The 19,150-nt window shown below is 33.4% G+C and overlaps 1 protein-coding gene across 2 annotated transcripts in view; it reads right to left on the reverse strand.

The window, feature by feature from the left end:
* Positions 1-16,303: 16,303 nt before the first annotated feature.
* Positions 16,304-19,150, reverse strand: part of LOC149562562 (Tetratricopeptide repeat (TPR)-like superfamily protein) — a 127,384-nt gene continuing 124,537 nt past the window's right edge. For both annotated transcript variants that reach the window (XM_089826053.1, XM_089826054.1), the window contains 2 exons: positions 16,939-17,270; positions 16,304-16,769 (listed from right to left, as the gene is read on the reverse strand). In XM_089826053.1, coding sequence (XP_089682179.1) covers positions 16,534-16,769; positions 16,939-17,270 — 568 coding nt within the window. In that variant the 3' untranslated portion in view covers positions 16,304-16,533. The remainder of the gene's footprint in view (positions 16,770-16,938; positions 17,271-19,150) is intronic.

Here is a 19,150-nt window from a genome sequence, read left to right on the forward strand (position 1 = left end):
ATTGCATTCCATTGGAGGGCATTTCTTTTAGACACTTTGTAAACAATTCATATGCATTGTCTATACATTTACATTTAGCACAGATTGTTTTCTACATATGCTACAATCATTGTAGCTATTAAATTCTTTTGTTAGTAAGTAGGAGATATTTTTTGCAAGTTAAATTGTAAAATTGGTATATGAATTTGAACTCATTGTCCCTTATTTCATGAGAAGGGATTCATAGGAACCAATCTCTCTTGAGAATGAACGAAACACTCAATACTCGTTGCATGTAAGTGATGCTTACAAAGGTGATATAGTGGAGCTTCCTAAGAGGACACCCATTCTGGTACTACTCATGATACTCAACCACATTTAAGTATGGTGTTTACTCCAAGGTGCCCACTCCACTTGCAATTTCATTTGCAAAACCTTTAGAAAGTACTACATGCCCTAAGAACCATTCATTATTAAACCCCTTGAGCTCATCAATAATCTCCACTAAATTTAAGCACACAAAAAATTGTATTGCTTGACAGAACATTTACAATTGACCAAGATGAATAAAGGGCTTTGGAGACTGAGAAACATAAAAAAAGGTCCAAATATATGATTTTTGAAAGTCTTGTTATATTACATCAGCCCATTGCTTTGTAATACATACATTATATTAAACTTACAAACAAAAATGTGTGTAAATGCTTCTAATATTTTTCTTTGAACATATAAGTTTACTTGTAGGAATAAACATATACCAACTTACCTTTTTAATTTTTTATTTTTCTCGTCTACATTTTATTCTTTTTATAATAAATGTATATGAATTTAGTTAAAAATTATGTATGTGAACCAATCATTTTCTCAATTAAATTGACCAACCACATTAAAGAATTAAACAATCTTCAAATATTTATATTTTATATGATTATACAAATCTCAATTTTGTAGAATCCTATTGGGTCATACTAGTTTGGTAGGGAGTAAAAGTAATTTTCTCAACAACAAAAAACATATTTTCAACAAGACTAATCAAAATTTATGAACCTTATTTTTTGTACCTTATAATTAGTCAAAGTCAAAGTTAAAAGTTTCCATATTTTTATATACTCTATTTAGAGATTATACTATTTGATAAAATTTGATCATTTGTCATTACATTCTATCGTTATATTTCATAATATTTTGAGGGCAATTATTTAAAATTTTCATGCAACAAATATAATCCATTCAAATTTTAAAAATAACTTAATTATATTTTTACTCCTCTTCCTCATTTTTCATTTCAATTTCTATTAATTCCTTCCTCTTACTATTTGGTAAGAACTTTGACGCAATCTTTTTATTTAACTATTTCAACTTAAGTATGTTTTCTTTTCTTTTTTTACACATCCTTTCATATTATTTTGAATTTATGAGAAAAAAAAATGTGGAAGCATAGACAAGGCACGCAAATTGTTTTGTAATGGACACCCAGGAATGCCCAAAAGCTGAACCAAGGCTGAAAATATATTAATGTTGAGAATGCTGCAATCAATTACAAAGAGATGTATTCCAAAGGCCAAGCCCTAAGGGAATGACGTCTAGAATGTTACAACAGAGAATGAACATCCTCTATTGCCAAAAGAAGGGAGTGTGATTCACACATCCAAGCTCTTATCAAATGCAAGTCATCATCATCCAATAATCAGCAATGAAACTTTCAGCCCTATTTATCCTTTTCTTCATCCTTCTGGAAGGAACTAAACATTAATTAATTGCAAGAGCTAGAAGCTTCTCCTTCCAATAATTAATACATACCCTAGAAGCTATTCCTTTAATAATTAATACAAAGTCACCTTTTAATTTTTAATTGAATGACTTTATAATAAATTAATTTAATTTTTCTTATCCTCCACTTAGACTTTGGAGAACGTGAAGGCTAAAACATGGGAACGTTACAAGTCTGCCCTCCTTGAAATTACTTGTCCTCAAGCAATCTTAGTCCTGTTTGCTGTAGCACCTGCTCACTCTCCCAAGTAGCATCTTCCTCTGGCAGATATTTCCATTTGACTAAATATTCTTTAATCAACCTGCTTCACAGAGCCCTTTCCCTAGTATCCAGAATAACCTCGGGAATTAATACAAGCTTTCCCTCCTCATCTAATGGTGGTAATTCTGCTGAAGGCACAACTCTTTGTCTGATGGCTTTCTTAAGCCTTGACACATGAAACACATTATGCACCAGACTATTCTCTGGAAGCTCTATCTCATAAGCAACCTCACCCACCTTGCAAATCACTTTCTAGGGGCCATAAAACCTAGGCTTCAACTTCTTTGCTCCACTTTTCTTAAGTGATGACTGTCTATATGGTTGTAGCCTCAGGTAAACCATATCCCCAACTTCAAAACTACGCTCTATCTAGTGCTGGTCAACATACATTTTTTGCTGATTTTGGGCTTCCTATATATTCTCCTTGAGCACCCTCAAAATATCCTAACTATCTTGCAAGAATTTTTTTTTTTTGTGAGCACTCTACTATCTCCCAAAACCAGATCCATGAAACTAGGTGCTTCATAACCATACAGTGCCATGAATGGAGTCATCTTAATGGACATATGATAAGTGTTGTTATAACAGTACTCTCCCATATGTAACCATTTGACCCAAGCCCTCTGTTGTGTAGTCACATAGTTCCTCAAATATCCTTCCACCCATTTATTCATAATCTCTGTCTGCCCATCTGTCTATGGATGATAACTAGTGCTAGGTGTAAGTTCAGTACCACACAACCTAAACAGCTCTTTCCAAAAAGTGCTCATGAATTTACTATCCCTATCACTAACAATGAAAGTAGGTAGCCCATGTAATTTGAATATCTCTCTAAAGAAAAGATCAGCCACCTGTGTTGTTGTATAAGTGGATGGAATAGAAAAGAAGTGAGCAAACTTCGTCAGTCGGTCAACTATCACATAGATGTAATCTTTCCCTTGTAATCATGGTAACTCGGTGATGAAGTCCATGGAAATACTTTCCCATTTCCTATTTGGAATGGGAAAAGGTTGTAACAACCCTGCAGGATATGTGTGCTCTGCCTTATTTTGCTAGCAAATTGTACACTGCCTGACATACTTCTGAACATCATCCTTGAGCCCTTTCCATGTGAACCATTCACGGATCTACCTATAGGTCTTAAAGACCCCTGGATGTCCAGCTATAGGTGCATCATGAAATGCCTTCAGTATTAATTCCTTAAACTGTGATGAAGGAATCAAATATATCTTGCCTTGAAACTTTATCAATCCATCCATCACCACATAGCGATCATCATGTATGGTGCCTGCAATTACTCCAGAAGCCCAAGTGTCCCTCACATATTCTTCTGTGATCTTATTTCTCCAAACTCCTATAATCTCAGCTAGAGCACAAATATGAGGCCTCCTGGATAAGGCATCTGCAACCGCATTCTTCTTACCTTTGACAAACTCAATGTCAAAGTCATAAGCCTACAACTTTGTGATCCACTTCTGTTGTCTATCATTCAAATCGCATTGGTTCATGAAGTATTTTATGCTTTTGTGATTGGTTTTGATAACAAACTTTCCCCCAACTAGGTAGGACCTAAACTTAGCCAATGCATACATTATAGCCAACATCTCTCGATCATATATGGAATAGCTTCTCTCCACTCCATAGAGCTTCCTGCTCTCAAAAACAATGGGATGCTTCTCCTGCATCAAGACCGCTCTGATCCCATCTCCTGATGCATCACAATGAAGCTCAAATGGCTTTGTGAAATCTGGTAGAGCTAGTACTGGACATGATGACATCACCTTCTCGAAATGCTCAAAGTTTCTCTGAGCTGCCTCTGTCCATGTGAAGGCCCCTTTCCTGGTAAGGTCTGTCAAGGGTGTAGCGAGTTGTGAAAATCTTTTAACAAATCTCCTGTAAAATCCACAGAGACCAAGGAATCCCTTAAGCTATGTAAGATTCGTAGGAGTAGGCCAATCAACAATAGCCCTAATCTTTTCAAGATCTACCCAAACTCCATCTGTGTTGATGATATGCCCAAGGTATAGTAGCTCAGTCATCCCAAACTTGCACTTAGATTCCTTGGCATACAGTGACTCTTTCTCCAAAGTGGACAACACCATCTCAAGATGTTGTAAATGCTCCTCCCAAGTCTTACTAAAGACTAAAATGTCATCAAAGAAAATCAAGACAAATTTCCTAAGCTGCTCCCTAAATACCTGATTCATGCAACTCTAGAATGTAGCAGGGGCATTGGTTAGCCCAAATGACATAACCAAAAACTTGAAGTGGCCATAGTGACATCGAAAAACTATCTTCTCAATGTCCTCTTCCCTCATCCTGACCTGATGATACCCTAACTGTAGATCAATCTTTGTAAAAAAGCATGCACCATGTAACTCATCAATTAGCTCATCTATTCGTGGGATGGGATATCTGTTCTTAATGGTCTTCATGTTTAATGCCCTATAATCAATGCACATGCACATTGTCCCATCCTTCTTCTTTACCAACACTACTGTTGAAGCAAAGGGACTCTTACTAGGCCTAATATGCCCTATTTCCAACAACTCTTTAATTGCCTTCTCTATCTCATCCTTATGTTTCTTAAGATGATGATAGGGAGTAATCATGACTGGTTTGGCTCCCTCTTCAAGCTCAATAACATGTTCTATCCCTCTGTTAGGAGGAACCCCATGATAAATCTTGCCAAATACCTTAGTTTGCCTGTCAAGTATCTCTTGAATCTCTGGTGGATGACTCTTCACCTATGGCTCTTGTGAAGTTGGCATAGTGAAGCATTCTGCTTCCCACTCTATGTTACTATGCCAAAAAAGTTTTTGCATTCGCCTCAGAGAAACTACTCTACAACTCCCATAAGTCCTCTAAGTACCATAGTTCTTCCCTCATGCAGAAACTTCATCTCCAATTTTGTTAGGTTAAGTGTGAACTCTACTAGTGAGGTCATCCATACCATGCCAAGGATGATATCATAGTCTCCAATGTCTACCACATAGAACTCATCTTCCAACTCATAGCCATCTCCAAACCTAATGTGAAGATTAGATATCTTCTGAGTGCATAATAGTTTGTCACCATTAGCTACCATAACTCTAAATCCGGCGTGCTCCTCAATCTATAGACCTCTCTTGGCTACAAATTGTGCATCTATAAAATTATGTGTAGCCCCAGTGTCAATGAGTGAGATCACTTTCTGCCCTTGGATAGTACCTTTGACCTTAAATGTGATTGCCTCCCGAGCCCCCCTCAATCATGCTAATGACTTCTCATCCTCAGAAATGCTGCTCTCCTCTGTAGTGCTATCCTCATCTGAATTTGAGTGTTGATCCTCTCTCTCTGACTATGACTCTTCTGCTGAGAAATACTCCATTTGATTTGCCTTAGCCTTGAGAGGACACTTATGAGATAAATCTCAAGGTTCTCTACAATGAAAACATAACTTCTTCTTTCTTAAATCATTCAAGGTGTCACTATCCAACTTATCTCTTTTGGGTTGAGCATCCTTGTGAAAAGGTTTTTTGTCCTTCTCCTTGTCTTTTTTCATATAAGAATCCTTGTGCTAAAATATGCTCCTAAATGAAGAAGGTGCTAATTCATGAGCCTTTTAGTAGCCTCCTACAACGTACCTGAGTCATGTCCCTTGACCCAACCTCGCAAGGGTTCTGAGAGTCCATCCATAAACAACACTACTAACCTCCTATCTGAAATATCTGTGACCAACATAACTAACCTCTGAAACTCACTAATATACATTTCAACTAATCCCCACTACTTGAGTTGTGCCAGGTCCTTAAACTGTAATTCAGGATCCCTAGTATCAAATCTCTCTATGAGCTTCTTAGTGAACTCCTCATAAGATGTGATCTGATTATGTCCCAAGGTTACCATGCCATGGTGCCACCACTCATGTGCTGGTCCATCCAAGTGAATAGCTGCATACTTTATAGCCTCCTCTTTAGGTATAGGATTCAGCTGCAAGTATGTATCCATCTTCTGCAACCAAGCTCATGTGGTCATCTTCCCTGAAGCATCATAATAAGGTAAAGAAAGTTTCCCCACTTTCTTTCTCAACTCAAAGTTTTGACTTCGCCCTCCTAATCTGGGCATGTGTCTCATCCTCAAGTCCAAGTAATCTCTGAGAGAGATATCCGCTTGAAACTCTGGCCCACTAGCCTCCCAATCCCTCCTAAACTGATCCTGTAACTCTATAATTTGTGGTTCATTAATCGGTTGAACTAGTTCTCTGGGTGGAAAGGTGGGTAGAAGATGTCTCGAGCTAGTTGTTCGAATTTTTTGTGCAACATGTCTAAAGTTATCAGCCTCATTTCCATTGTTGTCATGTCCATTATTACCATTAATGTTGTCTCGGCCTCCATTATCATTACCCCTATTATTGTTGTTTCCATTGTTGGCATCACCTAGATTAATATTGATGCCCATCTGTCTAGCCATTAGCTGCAACATCATATCCGTTCACCTATTTTTCTCCTATTGCATCATATTCTGCTCCTATTGCATTTGCTGCTCCTCCTCTAATGTATCCATTAACCTGAATATTACATTCTCTTGGTCAAAATTGGTATTTCTATCATCTCGGTCAACCATGTTGTCTTATTCAAAGAATGTCTTCTCTGTGTCTGTATGACTGGATTGTATGTCCCTCTGCACAAATGAACTATCCCATTCGTTAAGTGAGTCTGAACTCCTACTTTGTCTTGCTCTGGTATTGCAAAAATTATAAAGCCCTTATCGCATGCTCAAACATAAATGCTTAAGATCTCCACAGGATGGCAAGACTTATAGCTCTGATACCACTGTAATGGGTATTTCTAGGGTGCCCATTACATGTTTAACAAAAATGCTTCAACAAAATGTGGTCTTATGGGTTGCAATGATTACAGGATATGCAGAATGTGGACATTTTGAAAAGGCTTTAGAAACTTGAATACAAATGCAACTCTCAATTGTGAAGCCAAGTTTCACTACCTTTTCCAACATCCTCCTTGGACATTTTGAAAAGGCTTTAGAAACTTAAAAAACAAATGCAACTCTCAGTTGTGAAGCCAATTTTCACTACCATTGCCAACATCCACCCTGCATGTGTGAAAATGGAAGTTTTGGAATAGGGCATGCACATCCATCAAAGTATACTAGAAGGGGGTTTCATTGGATGGGAAGTTGAGAAGGCATCCCCCAAGTTGTTTAAAACATGTTTGCAAAAAATTGAAAGGTTAATGAAGTTGTTGGCAATATTTTGTTTCAGCAAACACATGATTGTTTATGAGTGTGATTACTAGTAAGTGGTTATTGCCCTGCACTTACATATTTGAGAGTTGGAGGCTACAAAGGTGAACCCCTAAAGTTGCCCAAATATTTATTGGATTGTTGTGTTAATTGAAGTTTGTAGACAAGTAGTAGAGGTGGACAAAATTTGTAAAGAAAGGAAAGGTTCTAACCATGTCTTCCCAATCAAACTTGGCCATTATTGTTGTAAGAGCATCCAAAAGGCTTTTGGTTTGGAACATGAACTATAAAATATGAACTTTCCTCATGTTTCTTGAGCTAAGTTTGAGAGTAAGTGATTCTCAAAGGCTTAATTTGACCTACATCCCCCTTCCATTTTGAAAAGGCTTTAGAAACTTGAATACAAATGCAACTCTCAATTGTGAAGCCAAGTTTCACTACCTTTTCCAACATCCTCCATGGACATTTTGAAAAGGCTTTAGAAACTTAAAAATAAATGCAACTCTTAGTTGTGAAGCTGATTTTCACTACCATTGCCAACATCCATCCTACATGTGTGAAAATGGAAGTTTTGGAATAGGGCATGCACATCCATCAAAGTATACTAGAAGGGGGTTTCATCAGATGGGAAGTTGAGAAGGCATCCTCCAAGTTGTTTAAAACATGTTCGCAAAAATTTGAAAGGTTAATGAAGTTTTGGCAATACTTTGTTTGAGCAAACACATGATTGTTTATGAGTGATTATTGGTAAGTGGTTATTGCCCTGCATTTACATATTTGAGAGTTGGAGGCTACAAAGGTGAACCCCTAAAGTTGCCCAGATATTTATTAGATTGTTGTGTTAATTGAAGTTTGTAGACAAGTAGTGGAGGTGGACAAAATTTGTAAAGAAAGGAAAGGTTTCAATCATGTCTTCCCAATCAAACTTGGCCATTATTGTTGTAAGAGCATCCAAAAGGTTTTTGGTTTGGAACAAGAACTATAAAATATGAACTCTCCTCATGTCTCTTGAGCTAAGTTTGAGAGTAAGTGGTTTTCAAAGGCTTAATTTGACCTACATCCCCCTTCCATTCATGTGCCACAACTAGAATAATCCAAGATATGTAGAAATTGACACCTTAACAGATACATTCGTGTATTAAATTATGTGCCTACAATTATTGGGTTCAACATGGATGGGGGTAATTAATAGAAAATCCATAGAATATGATATTTGGACTCATTTTCAATCTGACATGTGTTCAATCCCAGGTACTCTGGTGGCTTAAGAAGAAATGTTAATTATTACATATTAGTCACTATTATACACTTTTTTTGTGCCCTTTTGTAAGATCGATAATTTCTCTTTGAATGTTCATCCTTTCCAAAAAATCAACACTTTACATTTTTGCCTCTTGTCTTTGATCTCTTTGCAAATTCAGATTATCTCTAGTTATGGAACGTGTTTTACAAAATCTATGTAAAATTGAATAGATTGTTTTTTAAATCAACTACAAATATTTTGTATCAATGTGGATCACACCAAACAATCCATCAATAAGAAGCGAGTGAAGAATAAGATTGTAGACATGGTCTAGAAAGAAGCAACATGTAAGACACAAGGATTCTAAGATCAAAGGACAAAGGAGAGGAAGAGTGGGTGAAGGAGAATGAAATCAAGGAAAATCAATAATTTAGAAATAATAAAAGAGAGTAATTTTAAAAATTAAAAAATTAAAACTAATAAATAAATATGTTGAATATTCTTTCAAGGCAAAATATCACAATTTTATTGATTTAGTGAATATTACAACCATTAGAGCTGACCTTGATTCAAAATTGGACTAGCACTAGGCATAAGTATTGAATTAACACATTCAAAGTTATTTTACTCCTTATCTAAAATACTTGTTAACAATTAATTAGAAACAAATGATTAACTTCAAGATTTTCATAATATCATGTCCAAAGGGTGATTTTTTGAAAATTTATTTAATTGGTTGTATGATATCTATAGGGCTTATGAGTGTGTTATCCCAATGAAGTGTGTGGTTGTGTCCAGGGACTCTCTAAGTACAAAAATGAATCTCACAAATAATGTATGTAACATTATATTATATTTTTAGACCCACCTTGGAACCAAGATAACCCAAACTTTTTACCTATTACACCTACATCTTTGGGATATCATAGGAAAATATCACTATCAATGGCATGGGCACTCACCATACATAAATCTCAAGTAACACTTCAGAAAACACCAACCAATATTGTTAACATAGAACATGACAAGGTTTGAATTTTATGGCTATATCAAAAGTTAAGCCACTAGAAAAACTTCATATAGAACTACCATTCTCCTTTTTTCGATATGTAATCTTATGAAAAACAAATCCACATACAATTATTAGGCAAAAGGAAGAGTCGCAATTGAAGCAATGATCACTGTAGTGTAAAAGGGTACAAAATATCATTCTTCCCCTTATTATATATGACTTTACGTGTATTCCCTTCATCACTTTTTAATTAGCTACATTTAGCTTGCATTTTAAGGTCATCTTTCCCTTTTGAGTAAAGTTTTTCTATTACATGTATGGTGAGAAGATGCCCATTGTCGCAAAGTAAATCACATTTTCTAAGAATTCATTATTTTTTGTTCGAGAAACAACCTAGGCATTTCATTTTACTTCATTCATTATACTAAACTTGTAAACAAAAAGTAGTTATAAGCATTGACTATTTTTTGTCCAATTTAGTTTAATTTGTGAGCAAAACATATACCAGTCAAACTATCTTTTTGTTTTGTATACCTCTTCTACATTTATTTTAGTTTTATAATTATTTATATATATGAATTTATTAGATATGTATATGAATAAATGATTAATTTATTTTTCAAACTTTTATGTTTCCTTTCATTTTATATTAAATGTTTAACTAAAACAATAATATGTAGACAACCATCTTATATAGACATGCACCTTTTGTCACTATTGGCGTACCCCTTGCTCCTTCAGGTGCAAGTGCTAGTTTTAAATATAAGAATAATATTTATCTATATTTAGAACATTCATGATAATCTCATAGTTCTAAAGACAAATTTAAAGTTGAAACCCTAACTGTTCAATTTATTATTTTCTTCTAATTTTTTGTAATTGAATTTTCCCCATATTAAAAAGGAGTTTAAAAGAATACAATCATAATAATTTTTCTATATTGTTTATATAATTTTCCTTGGTCAACATTTCTTAATTAATAAGTTCTATTTTTTCAAAATCTACAACATAATTATTTATTCAACAATCGATATAGTAAATTAATAAGCAATATGCAAACACCCAAGAAGACACGAAGTAGATAGATCTTACAATAAAATTCTACAATGGGTTTTCAAACCCTACCTCAAAACTACAGCAAAAATCTAAAACAATCTATGAATGCATGCGAATCCAAACCCTCTGAAACTTTCAACAATTCTTTTGATCCAATTCTGAATTTTACTCCCTAAAACCTGTGTATCTAGAAATAAGCTCTAATTTCCTTAATAGAGAGTTTTTCTTCCAAATCAAGGCTTTGATCATGCAATCATACAAAAACATTTTGTCTTTAATTACTATATTTTAATTTTCATGCACACACTTTATGCAATTTAATTAAAATAAACTTTATTAAATTAAAGCTTTCTCTCCCTTATTAAATCATGTGACATTTTTCTAATATAATATTTATTAATTTAACTAATAATATTATTTAAAATTTATTAAAAATAAAACTCTTAAATAAATTATTATTAAATTAAATAAATATAAATATGCCTAAATTAGAACTTTAATTAATCTTTTAAATTTAATTCTTTCATGCATATTTAAAGAACTGTTTAATTAAAATATTCTTTTATATTTTATTTTTCTTCAGTTTATTAATTAAAGCACGGTTTATTATTTAAATTAATAATAATCAAAGCTCATTGTTTAAATGCAACTCTAATTTAATTATTACTAAATAAATAATTATAATAAAGTAGTATTAAATCTTTAATAGTTTATTATTTTAATGCTCTTTTTGTCCAACTTCTCATATTAGACTTTTAAATTAAATCTTCTAAACTGAAGAACATATTTAATTAATTAATAATTAATTAAATATCATCATATTCTAATTTCTCTTTAACAAATTTTCTAAATTAAGACTTTTAAATTAAAGCACATATTTAATTAATTAAATATTCTCATGTTTCAATATTTTCTTTTTAATCAAATAATATTTAATAATTCTCAATATTATATGATTAACTAGAATATTATAATTGAATCATTTACCAAATAAATCACATAGCGAAATCCACATAAAAGCAACATTACCAAAACAGACCAAAACTCAAAATCAAACAACACAGACAAAGATAAACTCACGAGTTTTAAAAAGGGCAGAAAGCCAATTATTAGTCCTCCTTGCAAGAATTATTTAAGCTATGGTTGGGATTGGACCTGAACATTATCTTCCCATTTTTACCATTGAGTTATTGTGATAGGACACGCTCATCCTGGTAATTCAGGGAAGTCGATGCCCGATACCTACATTCTGCATAAAAGACAAGCATGTACATGTATATAAATATATCTAAACTAAACAAGCAATGGTAGGGAGTGGTACATCATGTAAATCCCAACTAGCAGGTGACTATGACTCCCTTCCTTAACCACATCAAACAGAAAGATAAAACAAACACATGGACCATACACATGCAAGTATGGGGTAAGTACCATAATAATTATAATTCAAACATCAAATGCTCAGATAAAATAATGCATCGTTACAAATATGAAGTAATCATCATTAAAGCATCATTAATGCACTAGTAATCATAATCATTAAACAACACATGAAATATAGTCAACTAAGTAATCATCATTGATATATCTCTAGTCCAAATTATGAAATAATATCCTTGAAACTAACACATCCATGAAATAGGCATAAAAGAGTTTAATAACTATAATAGAAAATAAATTATGGGTGGCCACTGCACATTTTGTTCTCCTCTTCCTATGTCTTGGGACACATCTCTTTAGTCAATTTCAAATGACCAAGTAAAGGTGTGCTAATTGCTTTGACACTCCCCATAGAGAAATGTTGTCACACCATTTTAATATAATCAGCTTAAGATAATGTCAATTTTTTGTTTTTCATATCTCTACAAGTTTTCATACTAAGGATTTGTTTTGCAACTCTCAAATCCTTCATAGCAAATGAATGTGTTAATTGTTGTTTTAACCCCTTAATGTGATCCATATTAGACCCAACTACAAGCATATCATCAACATATAAACATAAAATAATGTAACTATCATCATCCAACCTCTTAAAATAAACACAATGGTTAGAATAACACCAAGTATAACCATATTCATGCATAAAAGTGTCCAATTTAAAATAGCATTGCCTAGATGTTTGCTTCAAGCCATATAAACTTTTTTTCAATCTACACACTAAGTTGTCCTCATCTTTGACCCTAAATCATTGTGGTTGTCATATAAATCTTTTCATCTAAACCACCATGAAGAAAAGTTGTTTTATTATCAAGCTGCTCCAAATACAAATCTGTAGTAACCACAATACTTAAAACAATACAAATAGAAGACATTTTAACAACAGGAGAAAATATCTCATGAAAATCAATGCCTTTTTTTTATGCAAATCCTTTTACAACTAACCTAGTTTTAGATCTTTTCTTACCTTCATCCTCTTTTTTCAACCTATAAACCCATTTATTCTGTAAAGTCCTTTTACCTGCAGGCAACTTGCATAAATCTCATATCTAATTTTTTAACAATTCTTCTTTCATTGCATATTCCCATTGAATCTTCATAACCACCTACACAACTTCATCATAACATTCAGGGTCACTGGCATCAGTTAATAAAATAGAATACAAAGACAAAGAAAACCTTTTTGGATGTCTACTTAGTCTTTTTTACTGTTTAACATTCATTGGAGTGTGTGGTATTTTTTGTTGTCATTGTTGCAGAGCATGAGGAACTACTAGAACATCATGTTTTGGAGTATCATCCAACATTACATAATCATTTTATTTCTTCTCATGTTACTACAACATATCTTTGTACAACACTTTTTCATTGAATAGGACATTCCTGTTTCTTACAATTTTACAATTTTCAAGATCCCAAAACCTATAACCAAATTCATCAATAAGATATCTAACAAATATACTTTTTTTTTACTTAGCTTCCATCTTGATTCTAATTTCAAAATTTATATGTGCAAATAATTTACAACCGAAAGTTTTAAGAAAAGAATAACTCACCTTACCAGTCAATGCTTCCTCTAGAATACCACAACCCAAAAGAGTAGAGAGACAACAGTATTGACAGTCTCTGCCCACATCTTTAAGAACAACTTAGCATGCAACCTCATGCTTCTTGTATGCTCTATTATTGTTCTATTCATGCGTTCACTCACTCCATTTTTTTGTAGAGTCCTTGGAACATTTTTTTTGTTTGTGAATACCGCTAGTGGAGCAATAGTCTTTAAATTCATAACTACAATACTCACCACCATTATCAAATTTGAGATATTTCAATCTTTTACTAGTTTCATTTTCAACCAAGCATTTGCATTTCTTAAAAGTTTAAAATACATCAAATTTCTATCTAAGGAAATAAACCCATTTTTTTTAGTTGCATCATCAATAAATGTAACATTATAATGAGGACCATCAAGGGAAGGTACCTAAGTTGATCTCCATAGATCTGTATGCACAAGTTCTAATTATCAATTTTTTTCCTTCTCACTCCTCACAAAAATCTCTTTTATTTTTCATACAGAACTTTCACAGAAATCCATATTGACAATTTTAAACCTAGTAAAATTTTATTTGAATGAAATAATTGCATACCTTGCTCACTCATGTGCCCAAGACTATTGTGTCATAGTGTTGCATCAGAATCTACAACAACTGTTTGTTCTCTCTGCTCAACTACAACAATTGTTCCTGAACATTTATTTTTTCTGAAACAATTAAAGCAAAAGGAACAATATGACCTATATAGAGATAAGATACCTACTTCCACACATTTTTCTACTGTAAGGGAACCTTTTGAGACCTTCCAGTTTTTATCATTAAAAGTAACGGCACAACCCTCATCGCCCAATTCCCCTACTGAAATTAAATTTCTACTCAACCTTGGAACATGTGTTACCTCCTGTAGTAGCCAACAATTTCCATTTTGCAACTTAATCTTAACTTTTTCATTTCCAACAATCTGACAAGGTTCATTATCCCCCAAATAAACAAACCCAAAATCTCGTTGGACATAATCAATAAAATAACCTCTATAGATGTAGCATGAAATGAAGCCCCAAATTTAGAACCCAAGAATCTTCAACAGTTTCTAAAAAAATAAGCAAAGCATCCTCTTCAGATTTGTTACTTATCACATTTGATCTTGTTCCATTCTCGTTTATCTCTAATTGTTCTTTCAAGTCTAGCAATCTTTCTTCTTATGCCTCGGTTTCTCACAATACTAGCAATCTCTCAATCCTCTAGATTGAGACATCTTCCCCTTTGATTTTCCTCTTGATTTTTCACGATTTCTAAAATTACTTCCTCTCTCAATTGTTTTGTCTCTTCTTTGTGTTCAAAGCGCTTCTTCGTGTAGATCCACCTAAGATTTTCCTACAAGTTTCCTCACTCAAAATAACACCAATCACATTATCAAATTTTAGGGTATTAAATCCAAAAACAAAATTACTCAATCATTACCAAGTCATTCTAACTTTCGAGCAAAGAACACAAAATCAAGACACCCTTAATTTCTTCATCAAAATTAACATTCACAGAAGATCACTAACTAGTAACTATATTAAACACATTTAAATGATCTACAACAAATCTAGCTTCTTCCATCTTCATATTAAATAAACACTTCATGAATACCTTGTTTGAAGTAAAGAGTTTTTCATACAATTTTGTTAAGGTTTACATCAACTCTTCTACCATCTTCGCTTTTGTAATATTAAATGTCATGGATTGTGCCAAACATAATCAAATACTTCCAATTGCCTTTTGATCTAAAATTTCTCACTCATTTCTCAAAGTTACGTGTTTCATAGATTTTTCTTCCAACAACCCCCATAAATCCTTCTAGAAAAGATAGTCTTCCATTTGCATTTTTCATAACTAAAAATTCTACCTATTAAACTTCTCAACCTTCAGCTTACCCTCTTTTTCTATAGCTCTTAGTCAACTGTGAGACCTTCTTACAAAGGACAACTATTTTATTAATTATTTTTTTGCATACATATTTTTCGCTTGTCATATATTATTATTATTGAAATCTTCTATCATTAGTATTATTATTCTATTATTTTATTTATTTATGAAAAAATAATGCATCATTTTATCAATAGATTATAATATTATTATAATATTACATAATATCAATTAATTAAATTATGATATCTTAATAAAATTAATCAATTATAGTTTATTATTGTTTATTAATTTAATTTCTTTATTTATTATATATTTTGTTTATTTATTATTAGGCCATATTCTAGAAGGAAACATCCCGTAACCTCATTCACCTAGATGTTCTCATTCCATCCTTGTCTCCAATGAATAAATGGATATCCTTGAATATAACCAATGAGCACATAAATCAACACAAACAATTGCCAAATCAACTGAACAGCTAATATGACAGAATAACTGGGATTAATTTTGCATTTTAGTTTTGAAAGTTTAAAGGGTTAACCCCCCAAAAACAGGCAGAAGTGACTTTGAGTCAAGTCTAAATCTAGGGGTACACGTCAATAATGAGACATAAAATAATGGTGCAAGTCAAATTTACACAATAATATACCACTCGTACACTTAAGGAAAAAGGAAAAAATATACAATATGCACCATTACAGTGCTGAAGCAGCAAATTAACTCTTACGTCTGAAAGATGATAGATGAAATATTTGGAGTACATGGTCAGTCAAGAGCTATGAACATACCTTAATAGAGAACTAGAACTCTTGAAGACTACTCATTTATGCATGTTTACGTGAAACAACACCTTCGATTATTAAACAACAAAGATACATCTACAAAATGGAAATTAAAAGCAGCTGCCTGCACTTAAAAGACAGCTAGATGCCAAAAGGATTAAGCAGCCTCTCTGCTATAAACCGCTATTTCAGATATAAAAATACAAATCAATCGGGCTTGGTAATCTACTTTTCATACTTATAGCTCACACTTGTGTGTGCCCATCTAATGGCAAAAAAAGTCATTTTCTGTATCTCATTTTCAACTTTGCTAGTCTCCGTTGTAGAAGAACTCTATGATTTTTCTTTCCTAAATTGTCAATCAAGACGATAAGGAATTCTAGTGTAGACATTACTTCTGGACTGTCATAGCCAAACTCCTTTTCGTGGATATGTAACACCCTCCACATAAGAGATTCAGCTCTATCATCCTTTCCCAATGCATGTTGTATCAATGCCAAGCAATCACAAGCCTCCCCTGTTGAGAAACCAATTTTCCAAGAAACAAGCTCAGAGTCATGTATATTAAAGAAATTTTCTTAGTATTGACTACAAACCTAATGAAATATTCAAGATAAGAAACATTGATATGAAGTGCTCTAGATTGCACGTATTTCAGCTTGCTCAATTCTGGATGAAACACTCACCAACAACAGGACTATCTTTATCAAAAAATGCTTCACGTATCCTCAAAGCATCTAGAGCTAAATCCTCTGCTTCTTTAGTTCGCCCCCGATGATGCAGAATTGTTGCAAGAGACAACATGGGAACTGATGTCTCTGGTGCATCATGAACTAACCTAGCTGAAAGTATCCTTAGGCTCCTTCTGAGCAGCAGTTCACTCTTTTCAAAATTTCCGGAGTAAGCATAAGATGTTGCTAAGTTCTGAATGTGCATTGCCAAACTAGGATGATCACTACCAAGAGCTTCCTCCTTTCTTAATAAGTTCTGCTCCCACAGTTGCTGGGATTCCTCTTCTCTGTAGAACAGTTGAAGATAATAATTAGCTTATATTAAAAAAGATTGACAAAAACGATTCTTCTCATGTACTCTGAGATATTTGATATGTTCCAACTATAGAACTAAGTCCATAAAGCACATCCCAAAACTTGGTGTTCAACTCCTTTGGAATTGGTTTCAAAATTTACCAATTACATAAAATGTCACATGCAACATGATAAATCTGAATTGAGGAAGAGAAAATTTCAGAAGAAGCTCCGACAGATGTTTGATAAACTGTACACAATTATTTTCCCAGATACTGACAAATAGTAAAATGCCTCATGGCAGTGATGCTTCGAAACTAGAAATGCACTTTCCATGGGATGATATAAGATCAATTAAAGGAATTCAAAACAAGATGCAATCTTCCATGTTCACATGCTGCTACAACTGACAAATTTGTTTTGTATACAGATGCTTCAGATATTGTGTGGGGAAGATTTCTTGACTTCATCATAGATAGGAAAGAAAAAAATTCTGAATATGCAAGTGGGGTTTTCCTTGACGATGTATAAGGATGGATTTCCTCAGACAAAAGAATCTATGGGGTTTCAAACAGTTCAAAAAGCTCTATTTTAGACTAATGCATCTTAAAAAAATTCATCATCCAAAGAATAATTCTCTATAAAAAGAAAAGAAAATGGTGTTCTAATTTCTAAGGTGTGTTAACCATGTTTATTTCAAAAAGCTTGCTACTCAAAAGCATGTGGGTCTCTACTGCAGATTGTATAAGTTGCATATGAATTGGTACGAATAGTAAGGCATATTTGGATTGATAGATGCCCCTCTCATCAATCTACACTACCTGTTTATGACAGGAGAATTTTCCACTTCTTATTTCCTCCATATTATGTTAAACAATCAAGCATCTTCCTCAGCCAAGTACATGAAAGCTAAGTGTGCCCCTAAGTTTGTACACATTTTGTTATGTTTTTCAGTGTGTGTTAGTTGCCATGAATATCTAAGTCTTCTCAACATGTAGACAATTATTTTAAAACAGATAAATATCAGTTACAAAGATGCTTGCATACTTTATGGTTGAATGCTTATAGCCTTCAAATGTTGTTGGCAATTATTTTCAGATATATATAAATAAGGCTTCTGACTAGAGCTGTTGCGATCTATGATATAGCTCATTGTAGTATTACACTTCATGACTAATCCCAACTGACCCCAACCTCATTTATCATGATTCCTAAGTTTTTCAAAAGTAGTTTCCTTATGGAATTTTTTACATTGAGGTAAGGAAAACACCCAAAGATCGGAAATTTTTAGGTCCGGTTAAAAGGCGGCATTTTAACATTTCAGATTCTGACATTGAAAAAAAAAATTTGAGATAAAATTTTAACCAAAAATGTCAGTTTTGCTTCTAATTAAATCATAATGACGATTCAGTATAGAATATTGGACCACCCCTACCCCACCCAAGTGATGCTATTAATATGGAAAAAGACAACAGATTGCACAACAATTGTGAGCAGTAAGGTAGTATGAAATCGAATCCCCTTCCTAGAGGGTATGTCATCTCACCTAAAAATTACCAAGACCATTAAAGACTGCACAATAGGCCACTACCCAGAAGCCAATCCCCTTCCTCAAAATTAGGAAATGTTTTCTCTGCTAGTATGAAATGCACCCTACTTCCTAGAAACAATGAAATGTCTTATTTTCTAGTTTGTTGTGTACACCAACATTTTCTAAGCTAAATTAATGTGAGTTTTACTAGGTTCAACAACTAGAAAATGCAATATGTAAAAGTGAAGAGGCTTTGATTTCATTGACTGGACCTATGTCTTTTGGCAAACCGATGCCTTTCCCACAGATAAATCATTAAGGAATCATAGATTAAAAGACCAC

This window comes from Cupressus sempervirens, chromosome 4, assembly GCF_028749045.1.
Source record: "Cupressus sempervirens isolate cs-2001-9-10 chromosome 4, ASM2874904v1, whole genome shotgun sequence".
Lineage (NCBI taxonomy): Eukaryota > Viridiplantae > Streptophyta > Pinopsida > Cupressales > Cupressaceae > Cupressus > Cupressus sempervirens.